Source organism: Bombina bombina, chromosome 4 (genome assembly GCF_027579735.1).
Source record: "Bombina bombina isolate aBomBom1 chromosome 4, aBomBom1.pri, whole genome shotgun sequence".
Taxonomy (NCBI): Eukaryota; Metazoa; Chordata; class Amphibia; order Anura; family Bombinatoridae; genus Bombina; species Bombina bombina.
In genome coordinates, this window is record NC_069502.1 from 315,832,175 (window position 1) to 315,851,918 (window position 19,744).

At 41.0% G+C, this 19,744-nt stretch overlaps 1 protein-coding gene across 1 annotated transcript in view; it reads left to right on the forward strand.

Moving 5' to 3' along the window:
- Positions 1 to 19,744, forward strand: part of EIF2A (eukaryotic translation initiation factor 2A) — a 351,702-nt gene that overhangs the window by 66,740 nt on the left and 265,218 nt on the right. The window contains exons 3-4 of the mRNA XM_053710036.1: positions 4,084 to 4,158; positions 15,982 to 16,100. Of these exons, the coding sequence (XP_053566011.1) occupies positions 4,084 to 4,158; positions 15,982 to 16,100 (194 nt within the window). The remainder of the gene's footprint in view (positions 1 to 4,083; positions 4,159 to 15,981; positions 16,101 to 19,744) is intronic.

Below are 19,744 nucleotides of genomic sequence, written 5' to 3' on the forward strand. Positions count from 1 at the left end.
TAATCAGGTCTGATGAATTATTTTCTCTAACTACAGTCACCACGGTACCATATGGTTTCTCCTATATTTTTCCTCCTGTCCGTCGGTCGAATGACTGGGGTGGGCGGAGCCTAGGAGGGACTATATGGCCAGCTTTGCTGGGACTCTTTGCCATTTCCTGTTGGGGAAGAGATATTCCCACAAGTAAGGATGACGCCGTGGACCGGACACACCGTTGGAGAAAGTAATTTATCAGGTAAGCATAAATTCTGTTTTCTTTCTGAAACACAAGTATTTTAAAACCTTTTGTCATGGGTCTAATATAAGTATTGCATGTATATTATGGCCATTGAAAACTGTCAGCTCATCTTTGTGGATTACCCTAGTTATATATATATATATATATATATATATATATATATATATATATATATATATATATATATATATATAATCCCCCGAAGGAGAACAAGGAAGAGGCTGGTTCAAAGTTAGTTTATTGAACAAGAATGTGCATAGGTGAGAGGACAAGCTTAGCACCTGACGCGTTTCAAGCATGCGCACATGCGCTTCATCAGAGGTCCATTTGCTAATAGCTCTTCTCTTTTTTCTTATGACATATATATATATATGTATGTGTGTGTGTGTGTGTGTTATTCGTAGACTTTAAAACAAATAAAATAAACTTTAGCCAGATTACCGTTGTGGTTCACTGTGAAGGAAAAAAAATAACTAATTCCTTCTTTAAACAATGGAGTCAATACAATTTTATATTTCGAATTTAAATTCCATAATAACATAGTCTTGGTTCAAGACTCATTAAGGTCTTTAAAAATCTATAAAACAATACAACATCCTTTTGACTCATTTTAATAACCTATTGTTAGACCAGTTAAAATAATGAGATGCGCTCAACATATGAAAGTATAATTTGAAGCATATATAACTTTCTCCTACATTGGTGTGTCCGGTCCACGGCTTCATCCTTACTTGTGGGATATTCTCATTCCCTACAGGAAATGGCAAAGAGAGCACACAGCAAAGCTGTCCATATAGCCCCCCTCTGGCTCCGCCCCCCAGTCATTCTCTTAGCCGCTCTGAACAAGTAGCATCTCCACGGGGATGGTAAAGAGTATGTGGTGTTAGTAAAATTCGAATTCCTAGGATACTTTCCTTTCTCCAAGAGGGTTTGGATAAAGGTTTGTCAGCTAGTTCTCTAAAAGGACAGATATCTGCTCTGTCTGTCTTGTTGCACAAACGTTTGGCAGCCGTGCCAGATGTACAGGCGTTTGTACAGGCATTAGTTAGAATCAAGCCTGTCTACAGACCTATGACTCCTCCATGGAGTCTAAATTTAGTTCTTTCAGTTCTTCAAGGGGTTCCGTTTGAACCTTTACATTCCATAGATATTAAATTACTATCTTGGAAAGTTCTGTTTTTGGTTGCTATTTCTTCTGCTAGAAGAGTTTCCGAATTGTCTGCTTTGCAGTGTACTTCACCCTATCTGGTATTCCATACAGATAAGGTAGTTTTACGTACTAAGCCTGGTTTTCTTCCAAAGGTGGTTTCCAATAGGAATATTAACCAGGAAATAGTTGTTCCTTCTCTGTGTCCGAATCCAGTTTCGAAGAAGGAACGTTTGTTACATAACTTAGATGTAGTTCGTGCTTTAAAATTCTATTTAGAAGCAACAAAGGATTTCAGACAGACATCTTCTTTGTTTGTCGTCTATTCTGGTAAGAGGAGAGGTCAGAAAGCTACTGCTACCTCTCTTTCTTTTTGGCTAAAAAGCATCATCCGATTGGCTTATGAGACTGCCGGACGGCAGCCTCCTGAACGAATTACAGCTCACTCTACTAGAGCTGTGGCTTCCACATGGGCCTTCAAGAATGAGGCTTCTGTTGAACAGATCTGTAAGGCAGCGACTTGGTCTTCTCTGCATACTTTTGCCAAATTTTACAAATTCGATACTTATGCTTCTTCGGAGGCTGTTTTTGGGAGAAAGGTTTTGCAAGCTGTGGTGCCTTCCGTTTAGGTTACCTGACTTGTTCCCTCCCTTCATCCGTGTCCTAAAGCTTTGGTATTGGTTCCCACAAGTAAGGATGAAGCCGTGGACCGGACACACCAATGTAGGATAAAACAGAATTTATGTTTACCTGATAAATTTCTTTCTCCTACGGTGTGTCCAGTCCACGGCCCGCCCTGGCTTTTAGTCAGGTTTAAAATTTTTATTTTTCTGTACACTACAGTCACCACGGCACCTTATAGTTTCTCCTTTTTCTCCTAACCGTCGGTCGAATGACTGGGGGGCGGAGCCAGAGGGGGGGCTATATGGACAGCTTTGCTGTGTGCTCTCTTTGCCATTTCCTGTAGGGAATGAGAATATCCCACAAGTAAGGATGAAGCCGTGGACCGGACACATCATAGGAGAAAGAAATTTATCAGGTAAACATAAATTCTGTTTTTTCTCTGATATATTTGTGTATATTCGATAAAGTTACAGGGTGATTTAGAGAATGCATATTACAGTCTTACTTTCTGAAGGAGTCAAGTTATATTGCAGTGTTTCTCAATCCCCTTCTCCCGGGCGATCACAGTGTGACAGGACCTGGGACAATGATGTTGAGTGCCACAGCAGTCCCTCCGTGCTATGTGCTATACACCTTTCTCCAAGTGCCTCCAGGGACCAGTGTTCATGCTTTAGGTGGGCTATTCAGTTAGTAGCCCTATCCACAGTGATTAAACTCTTTAGTGAAAAAAACTCTTTCCCTCCCATACGAACACCAGACAAGGCTTAGTGCAGTAGAGAGTAACTTCCTTTAATGGTCATGACAAAGGGTTTTTACACAGTACAAGGTGAGAAGTGTAGACATGCAAAAGCCAATTACACTCTGACCCTTGCTCACCCGCCCCCTGTTTACAGCCCGACGGGAGATGGGAGATAAGCTTTCCCGGCATAATAATTAGCCCCATCCCTTTATGCCCAGTAACTTTAACAGGAAAGCACCCGGCTTCTAGATGGAGGACCCCAATTGTTTGTTATTATTTGAAAGCTCTCGTGCAGGTGCCCACTCTGAATGTTTAGTACATTTCACTCATATGATGATAGATATCGGTATTGCGGCTTCAGTGAAAGACATTTAGGTGGCTAGAAAAATGCATTGAGAAGGGTGCTTTTGTGGGAGAATGTGGCACAGTTTTTCTTTACATTACTAAAATGTTAAAATTGGGCAGAACAAAAGAAATAAAGGACTTGTGGCTAGGAACCATCTTTTTAACCCCTGAGTAGCTAAACTCTAGAAAAAGAAACAGGTTTTTTGTAACACACAGCCCTTAGCTCATAGTGCTACTACAAATTACAGTGGAGGTAAATAAAGATCTCAAATTGGTTATATGTTTTTTTTTTCTACGAGTTATTACATCTGAAATGGTTTCAGTGGTACAAATGAATGTTAGCATGTACTCCTTTATTCACAGTATTTTGATTTATATATAATTCTACAAAAATTACTCACAGGTGTTGCATGAATTTCAAAAGTACAACAAAGGTGTCTCAAAGCACGAGAAAAAAAAATATGGGCACCGTTGGCATAACTAGATTTTTTGCATGTCATAGTGAGATAATTTCGTTCCTTAAAGGGACACCGAACCCACATTTTTTCTTTCGTGATTCAGATAGAGCATGCAATTTTAAGCAACTTTCTAATTCACTCCTATTATCAATTTTTCTTTGTTCTCTTGCTATCTTTAGTTGTAAAAGAAGGCATCTAAACTTTTTTTTGGTTCAGCACTCTGGACAGGACTTTTTTTATTGGTGGAGGAATTTATGCACCAATCAGCAAGGACAACCCAGGTTGTTAACCAAAAATGGTCCGGCATCTAAACTTACATTCTTCCATTTCAAATAAAGATACCAAGAGAATAAAGAACATTTGATAATAGCAGTAAATTAGAAAGTTGCTTAAAATTGCATGCTCTATCTGAATCAGGATAGAGAAAATTTGGGTTCAGTGTCCCTTTAAATCCTCAATGCATTTTATATATGGTAGCAAAATGTAATATTTTCACTGTTGTAAAATTATTATTATTGTTCTATCTTCACAGAGATTCCAGTAAAAACTGCAAAGTTTTTAAATTCAGCAAGGATGGGAAGTTATTTGCGTGGTGTAATGGTGATGCGTAAGTTCTAGTTTATAGATTTATGTTCACTTTAATACAGATTTCAGTGGTGAAAAAATCATACAACTATATTTTAACATAAAGAGGATACTGCAGTGTAATACTTTGCAATATTATAACATTTTCTGTCCTTTCTAAATGTTAAGCTATCCAAAACACAGGTTAATTGCATAATTTAACATAAAAATATTAAATAAAAATTTGAGCAACAAACATTGAAAACATAATTTAACATGAACTAAATTTAGCTTAAAATTGGCTTAGATTTTAGCCGCGTGATCAGTAAAATTAGCCGGGTGGTGCACCCACTAAAAAGGCCCTGGGGAAAATAGTGTGCATGTATACATACATAAAAAATAAATATATATATATATATCCATATAGTAAGTATAAGATTATGAATCAGGGCATGTCAAATAACAGGTGTCATGGTGCCTAAAATTTGTGTTTTGGCACCTAGTAAATGGACTAGGGATAGAAGTGGTGGCCTAGGCTTCCAGTGCCCTCCGGTTTGCATTTTGGATTATTAGTGCATATATGTTTTACTTCATTCCGGGTAGCTCTGTACAATCAGTAATGTAGTAATAAAAGGCTCTTGCATATTGGTGCATTTTATTATTGATTGTCTCTTTGTTTTAGGGACTGAGATAAAAAAAGTCTGTGTTCAGTTGTGGATTATTAGTGCATATATGTTTTACTCCTTTCCGGGTAGCTCTGTACAATCAGTAATGTAGTAATAAAAGGGCATATTAGTGCATTTTATTATTGATCGTTTATGTCTCTTTGTTTTAGGGACTGGGATAAAATGATGCTGCTTAGTGGTTAAAAGCAAACTAATAATTCAATGCACATGAGACAAATTATAATTGTTAAAATGTTAGCCTGGAGTTTACAGCAAATACAAATCCATATGAGATTTTACATGAAAGAGCTGATGTGAAATTTACATTTGGGATTATTTGGCTGACTAGGTTTTAAATAGGTCACAATGTGATATATGCATACTAGACAATGTTCCTGTCGTATAACAATTTTGCATGATCCATAAAGACTACAAGACTGTAATCCACAGTATCTTGCAGTCAGTTAAAGGGATATGAAATCCAAATTTCGTGATTCAGACAGAGCATGCAAATTTAAACAACTTTCTAATTTACTTCTATTATAAATTTTTCTTTCTTTCTTTATTTTATCTTTTGTTGAAAAGCAGGGATGCAATGCTTAAAGGGACAGTCTACTTGCTTGTTTTAAAAAATAGGTAATCCTTTTCTTACCCGTTCCACACTTTTGCATAACCAATACTGTTATATTAATACACTTTTTACCTCTGTGATAAACTTGTATCTAAGCCAGTGCTGATTCATAAATAACTCCACGAGAGTGAGCACATTAGCTATATGGCACACATGAATTAGCGCTGTCTAGCTGTGAAAAACTCAGAATGCAGTGAGATAAGAGGCGGCCTTTAAGAGCTTAGAAATTAGCATTTGAGCCTACCTAGGTTTAGCTTTCAACAAAGAATACCAAGAGAACAAAGCAAATTTGATGATAAAAGTAAATTGGAAAGTTGTTTAAAATTGTATGTCTTTTCTGAATTATGAAGGTTTAATTTTGACTAGACTGTCCCTTTTAAGAGCTGGCCCATTTCTGGAGTACTATATGGCAACAGTTTTGCAAGAATGTTATACATTTGCAAGAGCACTAGATTTACTGCCATGCAGTGCTCCAGATTCCTACTTGGGTATCTCTTTAACACAGAATATCATTGGAACAAAGCTAATTTGATAATAGAAGTAATTTTTGTAAATCCAGATCTTAGTATGTTTTACTTGCTCAAGAAGATTGGCTCGGAAAAGAGCCAAATGCCAAAAGTGAAAAAAACTGCCGAATGCACATCTCTAATGTTAACATGACATGTACCTGTTTTTGGTGAGGTTACATTATAGGGAAACAAAACCCAGGTTTCCATCTAAAGAGGAGGGGAGACCACGACTTCATTCATTACTTGTGGGAATTAAGAACCTGGTCACCAGGAGGAAGCAAAGACACCCCAGCCAAAGGCTTAAATACCTCCCCCACTTCCCTCATCACCCAGTCATTCTTTGCCTTTCGTCACAGGAGGTTGGCAGAGAAGTGTCGGAAGATTCAGAGTAGTCTCTTATGGAGGGTAGTACTCTTCGGAATGGGACTGGAGTTTTAATTAGTCCTGTCGGCCTCTCAGTGAGAGCTTGGGTGAAAGTTAGAGTCCGGAGATGCAGGTAGAGTCTTTCTGCAAAACCATCCCGATTCATTCTAACAGCTCCATAAGCAATCGATGTTGACGAGTTTCGCTGCCTGTTTTCTACACTCAAGTCCATGTCAGGAGCGATGCTGCTACACTGTCACACTTGAGAGGCCGTGTTCCTGTTCCACAGCATAGATTCTGGTAAGATCGTTTCATTTTTTATACACATAATGATAATGCAGAAGACACGGTCACAGTGTGATACCTTTATAGAATCAAGGGTTAATATCCCTGGTGGGGGGATTATTGAACAGGGGGGGTCTGTACATAAAATTGTTTATTGTGTCATTGCTGCAATATGTGTGAGATGAGGCTCTGGCAATGGGTTGACATTTAGTTTAATTGTCGGGAGTTTTTGCCTGGCCAATTTGGCGCGTTTTTCTTCCTAGTGCAGGGGTGGTCCTGCGAGACATTTCTTCTGACCGGGTGTGGCCTATTCAACTTCCTCTGCTTGACCGGCGATTGCAGGAGACGAAACGGTCTCTGTGGTCCGGGTCATAGGAGGTGGTGAGTGCCCTGGCCATTGAATGTTATAAAGGTGCCATTTTTCATATAATATATCTAGTCCATAATAAAGGCGCAAGCTATGGAGGACTCTGACGCGTTGGAGGGTACTCCCTCTTTAACAAAGTCTCATACCTGTGTTTTATTGCGAGGTGGTTCTGGTAGATCTGCCTGCTTAACTATGTTCCACATGCCTTGATAAAGTTACGACATCTAGAAAGAATAGGATTTCTAGTACTACTGAGCAGTCCACCTCTGAGGGTTCCCCATCCCGTGAGGTGCGTTCCCTACTTTAATCTCCGATTACACATGCAGCGCCCCAGGGCACGACCATTTCTCCTACGGGAGAGATCCGTTGGCCTCCAGATTTTGCGGATCAACTGCAAACAGCGGTGTCTAAGGTGATTAGTGATTTACCACGTTCTGCTAAACGCAAGCGTAAAGGTAAAGTATGGCGATCCAACCCAGGGGTCATATACTCCAATGAATATTTGAGAAAGATTATCCGCTGACTAGGACGACTCTGGGACTTTTCGGAGGACGTTACTTCTGGGTCGCAGTCTATGTCATCTAAAGCTCCGACTGCGGAGGAGCCTGACTTTTTAGGTTTAGGATGGAAAATTTGCGCTTTTTGCTGAAGCAAGTGCTTGCTACTCTCGAGGTTCCGGAACCAAAACTAGCGGAGGAACCTTTGATTCCTAAGCTTGATAAAGTATATGAGGACAGGGTGGTGCCTCAGACCTTCCCGGTTCCTGATAAGATGGCTAACATTATTAAGAATGAATAGGAGAGATTAGGTTCTTCCTTTTCTCCTTCTTCCTTTAAGAATCTGTTACCCGTCCCAAACTCTCAGCTCAAGCTATGGGGGACTTGTCCCTAAGGTGGATGGTGCTATCTCTACACTCGCGAAGCGGACAAAGATTCCTCTTGAGGATAATTCATTGTTTAAAGAACCCATGGATAAAAAGTTTGAAAACATGTTAAGGAAAATGTTTCAACACACAGGGTTTGTTTTTCAGCCGGCAGCGGCGGTTGCTGCGGTAGCCGGAGCTGTGACATATTGGTGCAATCTCTGTCGGACATGGTCAAGAGGGAGACTCCCCTCGACGAGATGCAGGAATTAAGGCCTTGAGGGTCGCTAATTCTTTTATTTGTGATGCTAATATGCAAATCTTTTGCCTGAATGCTAAGGTATCAGGTTTTTCCATACTAGCCCGCAGGGCTCTGTGGCTAAAGTCGGGGTCTGCCGACATGACCTCTAAGTCTAGACTGCTATCCCTTCCCTTTCAGGGAAAGATCCTGTTTGGTCCGGGATTGGACTCGATCATATCCACGGTTACGGGAGGCAAGGGCGCCTCCCTACCGCAGGATAAGAAGGTTAAGCCTAAGGGATCTACTTTCGTGCGGACAAGGCCCAACGCCTAAAAGCGCCTAAAAGCGGATCAGTCCAAGGGCACTTGGAAGCCAGCTCAGTCTTGGAATAAGTCCAAGCAGAACAAGAAGCAAGCCGACAAAAAGTCGGCATGAAAGGGCGGCCCCCGACTGGTCACCAGACCAAGTAGGGGGCAGATAATCTCTCTTCTCATAGGCCTGGTTGCAGGATGTTCAGGACCCTTGGGTTCTGGAGGTTATCGCCCAGGGATACAGGATAGGGTTCAGATCTCATCCTCCCAGGGGCAGATTCCTTCTGTCAAATCTGTCTTCCAGACTAGAAAAAAGAGACGCCTTTCTAGAATGTGTGAGGGATCTCTCTTTTTTGAGTTTTTGTACCAGTACCCCCAGCAGAAAGGGGTTTACGGTACTATTTAAACCTTTTCGTGGTCCTAAAGAAGGAGGGCACGTTCCGCTCGATCTAGATCTAAAATGTTTAAACAAGTTTCTGGCTGTTTCAATGTTCAAAATGGAAACTATCAGATCTATTCTGCCCCTAGTGCAAGAGGGGCAGTTCATGACGACAATAGACTTGAAGGATGCCTACCTTCATGTGCCAATCCACAGGGATCACTTCAGGTTCCTGAGATTTTCGTTTCTGGACCAACATTTCCAGTTTGTGGCCCTTCCCTTCGGTCTGGGGATGGCCCGAGAGTCTTCACAAAGGTTCTGGGGGCACTACTTGCAGTAGCCAGATCCAGAGGCATTGCTGTGGCACCCTATCTGGATGACATCCTAGTCCAGGCGCCGTCATTCAGTCTTGCAGAGGATCACTCGAGGGCCCTTCTTCTTTTGCTCCAATCTTACGGTTGGAAGATAAACTCAGGAAAGAGCTCCCTGATTCCAAGCAACAGGGTGGAGTTCCTGGGAACGATAATAGATTCTATATCCATGAGGATGTTTCTCACTGATCAACGACGCAGGAAGATTGCGTCCACCTGTCTTGCCCTTCAGTCCTCCTCCAGTCCCTCTGTGGCTCCGATTATGGAGGTGATCGGACTCACGGTGTCCAGTATCTATGTCATTCCATTCGCCAGGTTACATCTAAGACCTCTTAAGTTGTGCATGTTGAGACGATGGAATGGCGATCATACAGACCTATCCCAACAGATTTCTCTGGACGATCGGACGAGGGACTCCCTCTCTTGGTGGATTTATCCGGAACAACTGTCCCAAGGGACATCCTTCCTGAGACCGTCCTGGGAGATTGTGACCACGGACGCAAGTCTGGCAGAATGGGGAGCTGTTTGGGGTGCCAGGATGGCTCAGGGAAAGTGGTCTCGAGAGGAGTCTCTCCTCCCGATCAATATTCTGGAAATTCGAGCAATCTACAATGCTCTGAAGGCGTGGCCTCCTCTGGGGTCGTTCAGCTTCATCGGGTTCCAGACAAACTACATTACCTCGGTGGCTTACATCAGCCATCAGGGGGGGGGACAAGAAGCTCCCTAGCAATGAGGGAGGTTTCTCGAATATTGGAATGGGCAGAGTCCCACAGCTGTTCGCTCTCAGCAATCCACATTCCGGTTGTGGACAACTGGGAAGCGGATTTTCTCTGCAGGCAATCCTTCCATCTGGGGGAATGGTCTCTCCATCCCAAGCTGTTTGCGGAGATTTGTCACAGATGGGGGACGCCGGAGATAGACTCAATTGCAAGCTACCCAGTTACGGGTCGCGATCCAGGGATCCCCAGGCAGACCTGATAGATGCCTTAGCTGTGCCTTGGGGGTTCAACCTAGTTTACATTTCACCGTTGCCACTTCTACCTCGTGTAGTGGCCTGCATCAAGCAGGAGCAAGCTTCGGCTATTCTGATTGCTCCGTCGTGGCCGCGGAGGACGTGGTTTGCAAATCTGGTGGGGATGTCATCTTATCCTCCATGGAGGTTACCCTGTCGCAGGGATCTGTTGATACAGGGTCCCTTTCAACATCAAAATCTAGATTCTCTGAGGCTGACTGGGTGGAGATTGAACGCTTAGTCTTGGCCAGGAGAGGGTTTTCTGAGAGAGTGATTGATACTCTCATTCAGGCCAGGAAGCCGGTCACTCGTTGCATCTATCATAAGGTGTGGAGGACTTACTCGTCCTGGTGTGAGAAGCATGGATATTCTTGACACAAGGTGAAGGTATCCAGGATTCTGTCCTTTCTCCAGGATGGACTGGAGAAGGGGCTTGCCACCAGTTCCTTGAAGGGACAGATTTCGGCATTATCTGTTTTGTTACACAAGAGGCTTGCTGAACTTCCAGATATTCAGTCTTTTGTTCAGGCCCTGTCTAGAATCAGGCCTGATTTTAGACAGTCTGCTCCTCCTTGGAGCTTGAACTTGGTTCTGAGGGTTTTGCAGAGGGTTCCGTTTGAACCTATGCACTATATTGACATTAAGATTCCTTCCTGGAAAGTTCTCTTTCTGTTGGCTATTGCATCGGCTCGCAGAGTCTCTGAGCTGGTGGCCTTGCAATTTGAGCCTCCTTATTTGTTTTTTCCCGCTGATAAGCCTGTTCTTCGCACTGGTTTGGGTTTTCTTCCCAAAGTTGTGTCTAACCGTAATATCAATCAGGAAATAGTAGTTCCTCCTTTGTGTCCTAACCCCTCTTCTCCTAAGGAGAGGTTACTTCATAATTTGGACGTGGTTCGAGCCTTGAAGTTTTATCTTCAGGTTACAAAGGATTTCAGACAATCTACATCTCTTTTTGTGGTGTGTGCAGGGAAGCACAAGGGGCAGAAAGCCTCTTCAACTTCTTTGTGCTTTTGGTTGAGGAGCATGATTCGTTTAGCTTATGAGACAGCGGGACATAAGCCTCCATAGAGGATCACAGCTCATTCGACTAGAGCTGTGGCTTCGTCTTGGGCCTTCAAGAAGGAGGCCTCTATAGAGCAGATTTGTAAGGCGGCTACCTGGTCCTCCTTACATATCTTTTTACAAATTTGACGTTTTTTTTTTGGGGGGGGGGGGTTTCATCATGGGGAGGAGAGTCTATGGCCCCCGCCTGTGGCTCCAGTGGGCGGCCATAAATTTAGTTTTTGTTCTTCTGTCACCATTTATACCCTGATATTTCTCCTACTGTTCCTTGTTCCTTCGATAGAATGACTGGGGGATGAGGGAATTGGGGGAGTTTTTTAAGCCTTTGGCTGGGGTGTCTTTGCCTCCTCCTGGTCGCAAGGTTCTTAATTCCCACAAGTAATGAATGAAGCTGTGGACTCTCCTCCCCACGATGGAAATTAAATGTTCAGGTAAGCATAATTTGTTTTTTTCTTTCATGATTCAGATAGAGCATGCAATTTTAACCCCTTAACGACCAGCACTGTACCCTATACGATGCTGGTTGTTAAGCCCTTAATAGCCAAGGACGTGTCAGGCACGTCCTACAAAAAATGACATTTAAGGACTAAGGACGTGCCTGACACGTCCTCTGGGGTTTAAAGCACTGGAAGCGATCGTGATTACTTCCAGCTGCTTTCAGGGTATTGCAACGATGCCTCAATGTTGAGGCATCGTGCAATACCCGGGAGGCGGGTGGGCGGGTGGGCGGTACATCGCTGGAGCACTTCCTTTCTGTTGTGGATCGAGTTCCTGTATTGCTGGGATGGCGTCGGGAGTGTTCAAGGGTGGTGGGAATGCGCATGTGCGAGTTCTACATAGTCAATGCAGTCAGAAGGATGGAGAGGGAGGGGGGATAAGACTAGGGGAAAATGGATCAGAGGGGTGTCGGGTTTGGGGAGGGCAGCTACACTACGGAAAAGGGTGTTTTAAAAATAAAATAAAAATGGCCACAATTTGTTGCAAAGTGGGTACTGGCAGTACCCAAGATGGCGTTCAAGTAGGTAGAGGGGAGTTGGTTAGAGAGCTGTTTTTGGGGGGGGGGGGGGGGGGTTCAGGTAAATTGGGAGCTAAGGGGAGATCCTACAATGCAGATTGTATGTAAAAAATAAAATAAAAAAAGGCTTTTATTTTATACTTTAGATGGGGATGACAATTGTGGGGTGGGGGAGGGAAAAGGCTGTTTGAGGGGTGTCAGGAAGGGATCAGTGAGTGGGATGTGTCAGGTGGGAGGCTGATCTCTACACTAAAGCTAAAATTAACTCTACAAGCTACCTAATTAACCCTTTCACTGCTGGGCATAATACAAGTGTGGTGCGCAGCGGAATTTAGCGGCCTTCAAATTACCAATAAGTAATGCCAAAGCCATATATGTCTGCTATTTATAAACATAGGGGATCCCTGAGAAGCATTTACAACCATTTGTGCCATCATTGCATAAGCTGTTGGTAAATAATTTCAGTGAGAAACCTAAAGTTTATTAGAAAGTGAATTTTTTTTTTATTTGATCGCATTTGGCAGTGAAATGGTGGCATGAAATATACCAAAATGGACCTAGATAAATACTTTGGGTTGTCTACTACACTAAAGCTAAAATTAACCCTATAAGCTCCCTAATAAACCCCTTCACTGCTGGGCATGATACACGTGTGGTGAGCATGGGCATTTAGCGGCCTTCTAATTACCAAAAAGCAATGCCAAAGCCGTATATGTCTATTTCTGAACAAAGGGGATCCCAGAGAAGCATTTACAACCATTTGTGCCATAATTGCACAAGCTGTTAGTAAATAATTTCAGTGAGAAACCTAAAGTTTATTAAAAAGTGTTTTTTTATTTTTTTATTTGATTGCATGTGGCGGTGAAATGGTGGCATGAAATATACCAAAATGGACCTAGATCAATACTTTGGGTTGTCTACTAAAAAAATATATATACATGTCAAGGTATATTCAGGGATTCCTGGCAGATATTAGTGTTACAACGTAACTATCACTAATTTTGGGAAAAAAATGCTTTGGATCTAGGAAAGTGCTACTTGTATTTATTGCACTATAACTTGCAAAAAAAATCAAAGAACATGTAAACATTAGGTATTTCTAAACCCAGGACAACATTTAGAAACTATTTAGCATGGGTGTTTTTTGGTGGTTGTAGATGTGGAACAGATTTTGGGGGTCAAAGTTAGAAAAAGTGTGTTTTTTTTCCATCATATTTTATAAAACAAATTATAGTAAATTATAAGATATCATGAAAATAATGGTATCGTTAGAAAGTCCATTTAATGGCGAGAAAAACGGTACATAATATGTGTGGGTACAGTAAATGAATTAGAGAAAAATTGCAGAAATGAAAATAGCCCTGGTCCCAAACGGTCAACAAATGGAAAAGTGGTCTGGTCACGGAGGGGTTAAGGACCAGTACAACGCTGCAGTCCTGGGCTTTTCTCTGCCGTGATCTCGCTAAAAGTTTTGAGATTGTGCTATTAGACAAGGGAGGAGCAGTTGATGTAGCATATCTAGATTTCAGCAAAGCATTTGACACCGTCCCACACAATAAACTTATTCACAAACTATATCTCCTTGGTCTAGATTCAAAAATTGTAAACTGGGTGGAATGCTGGCTTAAGGACAGAAAACAAAGTGTCTTAGTAAATGGAGTTCATTCAGCAGAGGGGGCTGTTACTAGTGGTGTTCCTCAGGGGTCAGTTCTGGGGCCTGTTTTGTTTAACATATTTATCTGCGATATCAGCAAAGGGCTACAGGGGAAAGTATGTCTCTTTGCAGATGATACAAAAATTTGCAACAGAGTGGATGTTCCAGGGGGGGTAGACAAAATGAGAAGTGATATACAACAATTGGAGGATTGGACAAACGACTGGGATCTAAAGTTTAACACAGCAAAGTGTAAAATAATGCATTTAGGGAAGAAAAATCCAAATGTTAATTACAGACTCAATGACACTTTACTGACTGTTACAGACGAGGAACAGGACTTGGGAATTATTATTTCAGATGATTTAAAACTTAGTAAACAATGTAGTAATGCAGCGAGTAAGGCTAGCAGAATGCTTGGATGTATTGGTAGAGGTATTTGCAGCAGAAATAGTAAGGTTCTTATGCCACTTTATAGATTATTAGTTAGGCCTCATCTTGAGTATTGTGTGCAGTTCTGGAGGCCATATCTTCAGAAGGATATTAACAAACTTGAATCTGTGCAAAGGAGGGCTACCAAAATGGTACATGGTCTAAAAAATAAAACTTACCAGGATAGGCTCAATGACCTAAATATGTATAGCTTAGAGGAGAGAAGGTAAAGAGGTGATATGATAGCAACTTTCAAGTACATTAAAGGGTTTAGTAAAACTGAGGCTGTGGGTATTTTACATAAAATGGAAAATTCAAGAACAAGGGGTCATGAGCTCAAGCTAAAGGGTAGTAGATTCAGGAGTAATTTGAGGAAGCACTTCTTTACAGAAAGAGTGATTGATTTATGGAATAAACTTCCTCAAGAGGTAGTAGCAACAAACACTGTGGGGGACTTTAAAAATGCATGGGACAAGCATAGGGCTATCCTACGAACTAGATAAGTTTATACTGTTAGGTAAGGTCGGGCAGACTTGTTGGGCCTATGGCTCTTATCTGCCGTCAATATCTATGTTTCTATGTTTCTATTTCTGCATCCCCTACGTGTGGGGCACTGCAGAAATAGAGTTGCAGAGTTATCGATGCAGAGAGGGGGCCACTCTGTTGCCCTCTCTGCATCAGGCAGCGGTAGTGCCAATGGTTGGTGGCGTGAGAGGGTTAGGAGGGAGGCGGATGGGCGGCCCATCACTGCAAGGGCACGGGAGTGGGTTGGACCACTAAACTATAGAAAATATCTCCTGAGAGCGGCAGAAAGGAGGGAGAGGGGGGCTCCTATAGTGGAGGGGGATATCAATCTGGGAGGGGGGATATCGATCAGGGAGGGGGAGGGGGTAGGGTGATGAGGGAGGGGGCAGCTGCACTACAGAAAAAAATACATAAACAATTGGGGTTTATTGGTACTGGCAGACAGCTGCCAGTACCTAAGATGTTGGCAGTAGTTAGAAGGGGGGGAGTTAGAGAGCTATTTGGGGGGGATCAGGGAGGTTGTAGGGTGAGGGGGGATCCTACACTGCAGAAAAATAAAAAATAAGTTAAAAAAAATTAATACAAAAAAACCTTATTTTTTTGTCAGACTGTCTCCCAGTACTTAAGATGGGGGTGATCAGTGGGGGAGGGAAGAGAGCTTTTAGAGAGGCATCAGGTAGGGATCAGAGGTTGGGAAGTTTCAGTTGGGAGGCTAATCTCTACACTAAAGCTAAAATTAACCTTTTAAGATACCTGATTAACCCCTTCACTGCCGGAAATGATAGAAGTGTGGCACACAGCTGCAATCTTTTGGTATCTTTATTAGAAAAGCAGGAATGTAAGCTTAGGAGCTGACCTATTTTCGGTTCAGCACCTGGTTAGCGCTTGCTGATTGGCTAAATGTAGCCACCAATCAGCAAGAGCTTCCCATAATGTAGAACCAAAATGGGTCCGGCACCTAAGTTTACATTCCTGCTTTTTCAAAAAAAGATTCCAAAAGAATGATGAAAAAATGAGGAGTAAAATAAAAAGTTGCTTAAAATTGCATGCTCCAAAAAGATGTGGGTTTCATACCTCTTTAAGCTTTATATTTAACAACAAACTAAAATAATCAGAAATTGTGATAGCAACATTTAATGATTAACTGGTCAGATCGTAATGACTTTTATTGACCTTTTTCAGAATAAATATCGTGAGCACTGCTGACAGCAAGTTACTGCATACCTTTGATCTGCCTAAAGCAGTTGACCTTGAATTCTCTCCAAAGAATACACTTCTGGCAACATGGCAGACCTACACAAGTAAGTGGCAATCGCAGTCTCACCCATAAAAAGGAGCCTTAGGGATTTTTGTACACACATTTCTGTAAAACATATTAAGACAACTTTTGGACGTTTTGAGTACAGTTTCTTAAATAAACAGGCCAACATGTAGGTTGTGCCCAGACTTATATATATATATATCTGTGTGTTTTTGTGTATATATATATATATATATATATGTGTGTGTGTGTATATATGTGTGTGTATATATGTGTGTGTATATATATATATATATATATATATATATATACAGTATATATATATATATATATATATCTGTTTGTATGTATGTAAATATATATATATATATATATATATATATATATATATGTGTGTGTGTGTGTTTACACTCACACATATTTTAAAGATAACACCTCAAAATAAAATTTAGATTGTATTAACTTTTTTAGGTAAAAATGACGCAGGAAAATAGTTACTATTAAGTCATTTAATTATAACACTCAAATTGACTGCATTTGGTAAAAACACTTGTGTAAAATTAAGTGGAGAACTGCTGTTTCAAAACAAATTACTGTTTTTTTTCTGCTCAGTGGTGCTTGTATGTGGCCCACAGGCTATAGTTTTGACAGCCCTCTTATGTATTCTGTATGGTGGGAGAAGAGGTTTTTGCCTGTCACAGTTGCAGGATGAGTGCTTTATTAAAGGATAAAATAAAAACCTTTTTTTTATTGCTAAAAGTAACACACATGACATATTCCTATTGAGGACCTAATCTGGCCTTCAGAGACCTTCTTTTCAGCTCCTTCCTTAAAGGATTACTTTCTGTTATAATTTTTAAGCTAAACAACTAACATATTAAAGTTAATAAACATTAATTAAAACCTACTGACCTATATTTTCTCCAAATCGAAGTTTCATAACATTCTAAAAGTTATATCTTTTATTCGCCGATGATGTCACGTTATCCTGCCCACTATTTTCAGCACTGAGTGTTCAAAATACTTAAACCAATAACTTTGTGTTTAAAGCGCCATTTTGAAACCTAGGTATTGTAAACGGATTGGTACAGAGCAAAGGATACCCACGGAGTGGGTTTGGAAAACAATTAAATTTGCAGACAAGATTTCTGATATACGGTAGAGATATGTTAATGAAATGCTATTGATAAAAAGCGTATTTGGGGTAGTTAGTTAGTAACAGGCATAGAAAATATTTACTTACAGTGGCCCTTTAACTCTGAAACAGGAAACAGTTTTTAATTTCCACATTCCAAAATACATATCCTATGTACACTACTCCCAGTCTGCACTCACATATTCCCCATGTATCCTTTGACTCCCACACACAGTGGTTTTAAACATTTCTGCATGTATTGTAGCGGTTGATTGTATAGTGTGTTCCCTTTGCATTTCTGTTTGAGTTATATTGGTTGAATGTCACTGCTGTGAAACATGGTTGTCCCTTAAAATGTCTCATACAGAATAAGGATTGAGTGTTTAATGATCCGACAATTTTATGATATTTGAATTAACCTTTATTGTGCAAATTATGACACCCTCTGCGCTATGTGTAAAGTGCAAAAGACAACAGTGAGTGGTTGCCCTTTATGTTTGGATCCTGGGGACCCCCTTGTAATGCAGAGGGAAATCCATATGCATGAAGATGTCATAGGGAACATTAAAATCCCTGCAACTGTTACTTTAGTTGTGTCTGGATTAATTACCCATTCATCTGCCCCTTGACTTCTTGTAGGGACAAGAAACCTTGTTTGAAAGAGAGAGGTCTGCCTTTTTAAATAAGAGGTCCTACATTCATGTAAAATGACAATAACCTGCTGTAGCACTGTAATGCTGTTTTCCAGAGGGGGAGGGGGCTCTAATGGAGATCCTGTCTGTCCCTGTTTGTGCAAAAGGGAATAGTGACCTCTAGTTTGTATGGCTGTAATGCTGTCTTTTGAATAATAGGTGACCAGTCTCCCTAGCATGCAGCTGATCATATTCTTACTAGATACCTGATATTGTCTAGTGGTGAGGGATTGGGGCTATTATGGATGAATCTATCCCCCCTTTTTTATGTATTTATTATTTTTATGCTAAGATATTTCAGACCTACTCATTTTCTGCATTTATTGCAGGATGATGTAAAGCAACAAAATATGTTTTCTCCTGTTAAGTGTGGTCAGTCCACGGGTCATCATTACTTCTGGGATATTAACTCCTCCCCAACAGGAAGTGCAAGAGGATTCACCCAGCAGAGCTGCTATATAGCTCCTCCCCTCTACGTCACCCCCAGTCATTCTCTTGCACGCAACGAATAGATAGGATGTGTGAGAGGACTGTGGTGATTATACTTAGTTTTATACCTTCAATCAAAAGTTTGTTATTTTATAATAGCACCGGAGTGTGTTATTCCTTCTCTGGTAGAATTTGAAGAAGAATCTACCTGAGTTTTTTCTATGATTTTAGCCGGCGTAGTTAAGATCATATTGCTGTTTCTCGGCCATCTGAGGAGAGGTAAACTTCAGATGAGGGGACAGCGGGCAGATTAATCTGCAAGAGGTATGTAGCAGCTTATTATTTTCTGACAATGGAATTGATGAGAAAATTCTGCCATACCGATATAATGTAAACTCAGCCTTAAATGCAGTAGCAGCAACTGGTATCAGGCTGTCATGTATGTATATTTTACACTTCAGTATTCTGGGGAATGGCACTTCACTGGAATTATACTGTATGCATAAGACTTTAGCCTAATTTGCAGGGACTAGCAACAGGCTTTTTAATAACACTTAATTTATTTATGTTAAACGTTTTTTGCTGGCATGTAAAATCGTTTAATTTTCTGAGGTACTGGGTGAAAAAATGTTTTGGGCACTATTTTTTCCACTTGGCAGTCGTTTTTATTTAATTTATGACAGTTTACTGATCTCTCTCACTGTTGTGTATGAGGGGGAGGGGCCTTTTTTGGCGCTTTTGCTACGCATCAAAAAATTCAGTCAGAAGTTTATTGTCTTCCCTGCATGATCCGGTTCATCTCTACAGAACTCAGGGGTCTTCAAAACTTGTTTTGAGGGAGGTAATCACTCACAGCAGAGCTGTGAGATTGTAGTTGACTGTGATAAAAAACGTTTATTTCTGTATTTTTTTTCTGCTATCAGGGTTAGTTATCCTTTGCTAATGGGAGCAATCCTTTGCTAAAAGTGTGTTTTTTTTTTACAAAGATTTGATGCTATAACTTTTCAGTTTATCAATTTTCAACTGTCATAACTTTTTCTGTGATTCTTATGGGCACAGTACGTTTTCATATTATAGTAAATTACTTGAAAAGTATTTCCAAGTTGCTAGTTTATTTGCTAGTGTGTTAAACATGTCTGATTCAGAGGAAGATATCTGTGCTATATGTGCTAAAGCCAAAGTGGAGCCCAATAGAAATTTATGTACTAACTGCATTGATGCTACTTTAAATAAAAGTCAATCTGTACAAATTGAACATATTTCACCTAACAACGAGGGGAGAGTTATGCCGACTAACTCGCCTCACGTGTCAGTACCTGCATCTCCCGCTCGGGAGGTGCGTGATATTGTAGCGCCGAGTACATCTGGGCGGCCATTACAAATCACATTACAGGATATGGCTACTGTTATGACTGAAGTTTTGGCTAA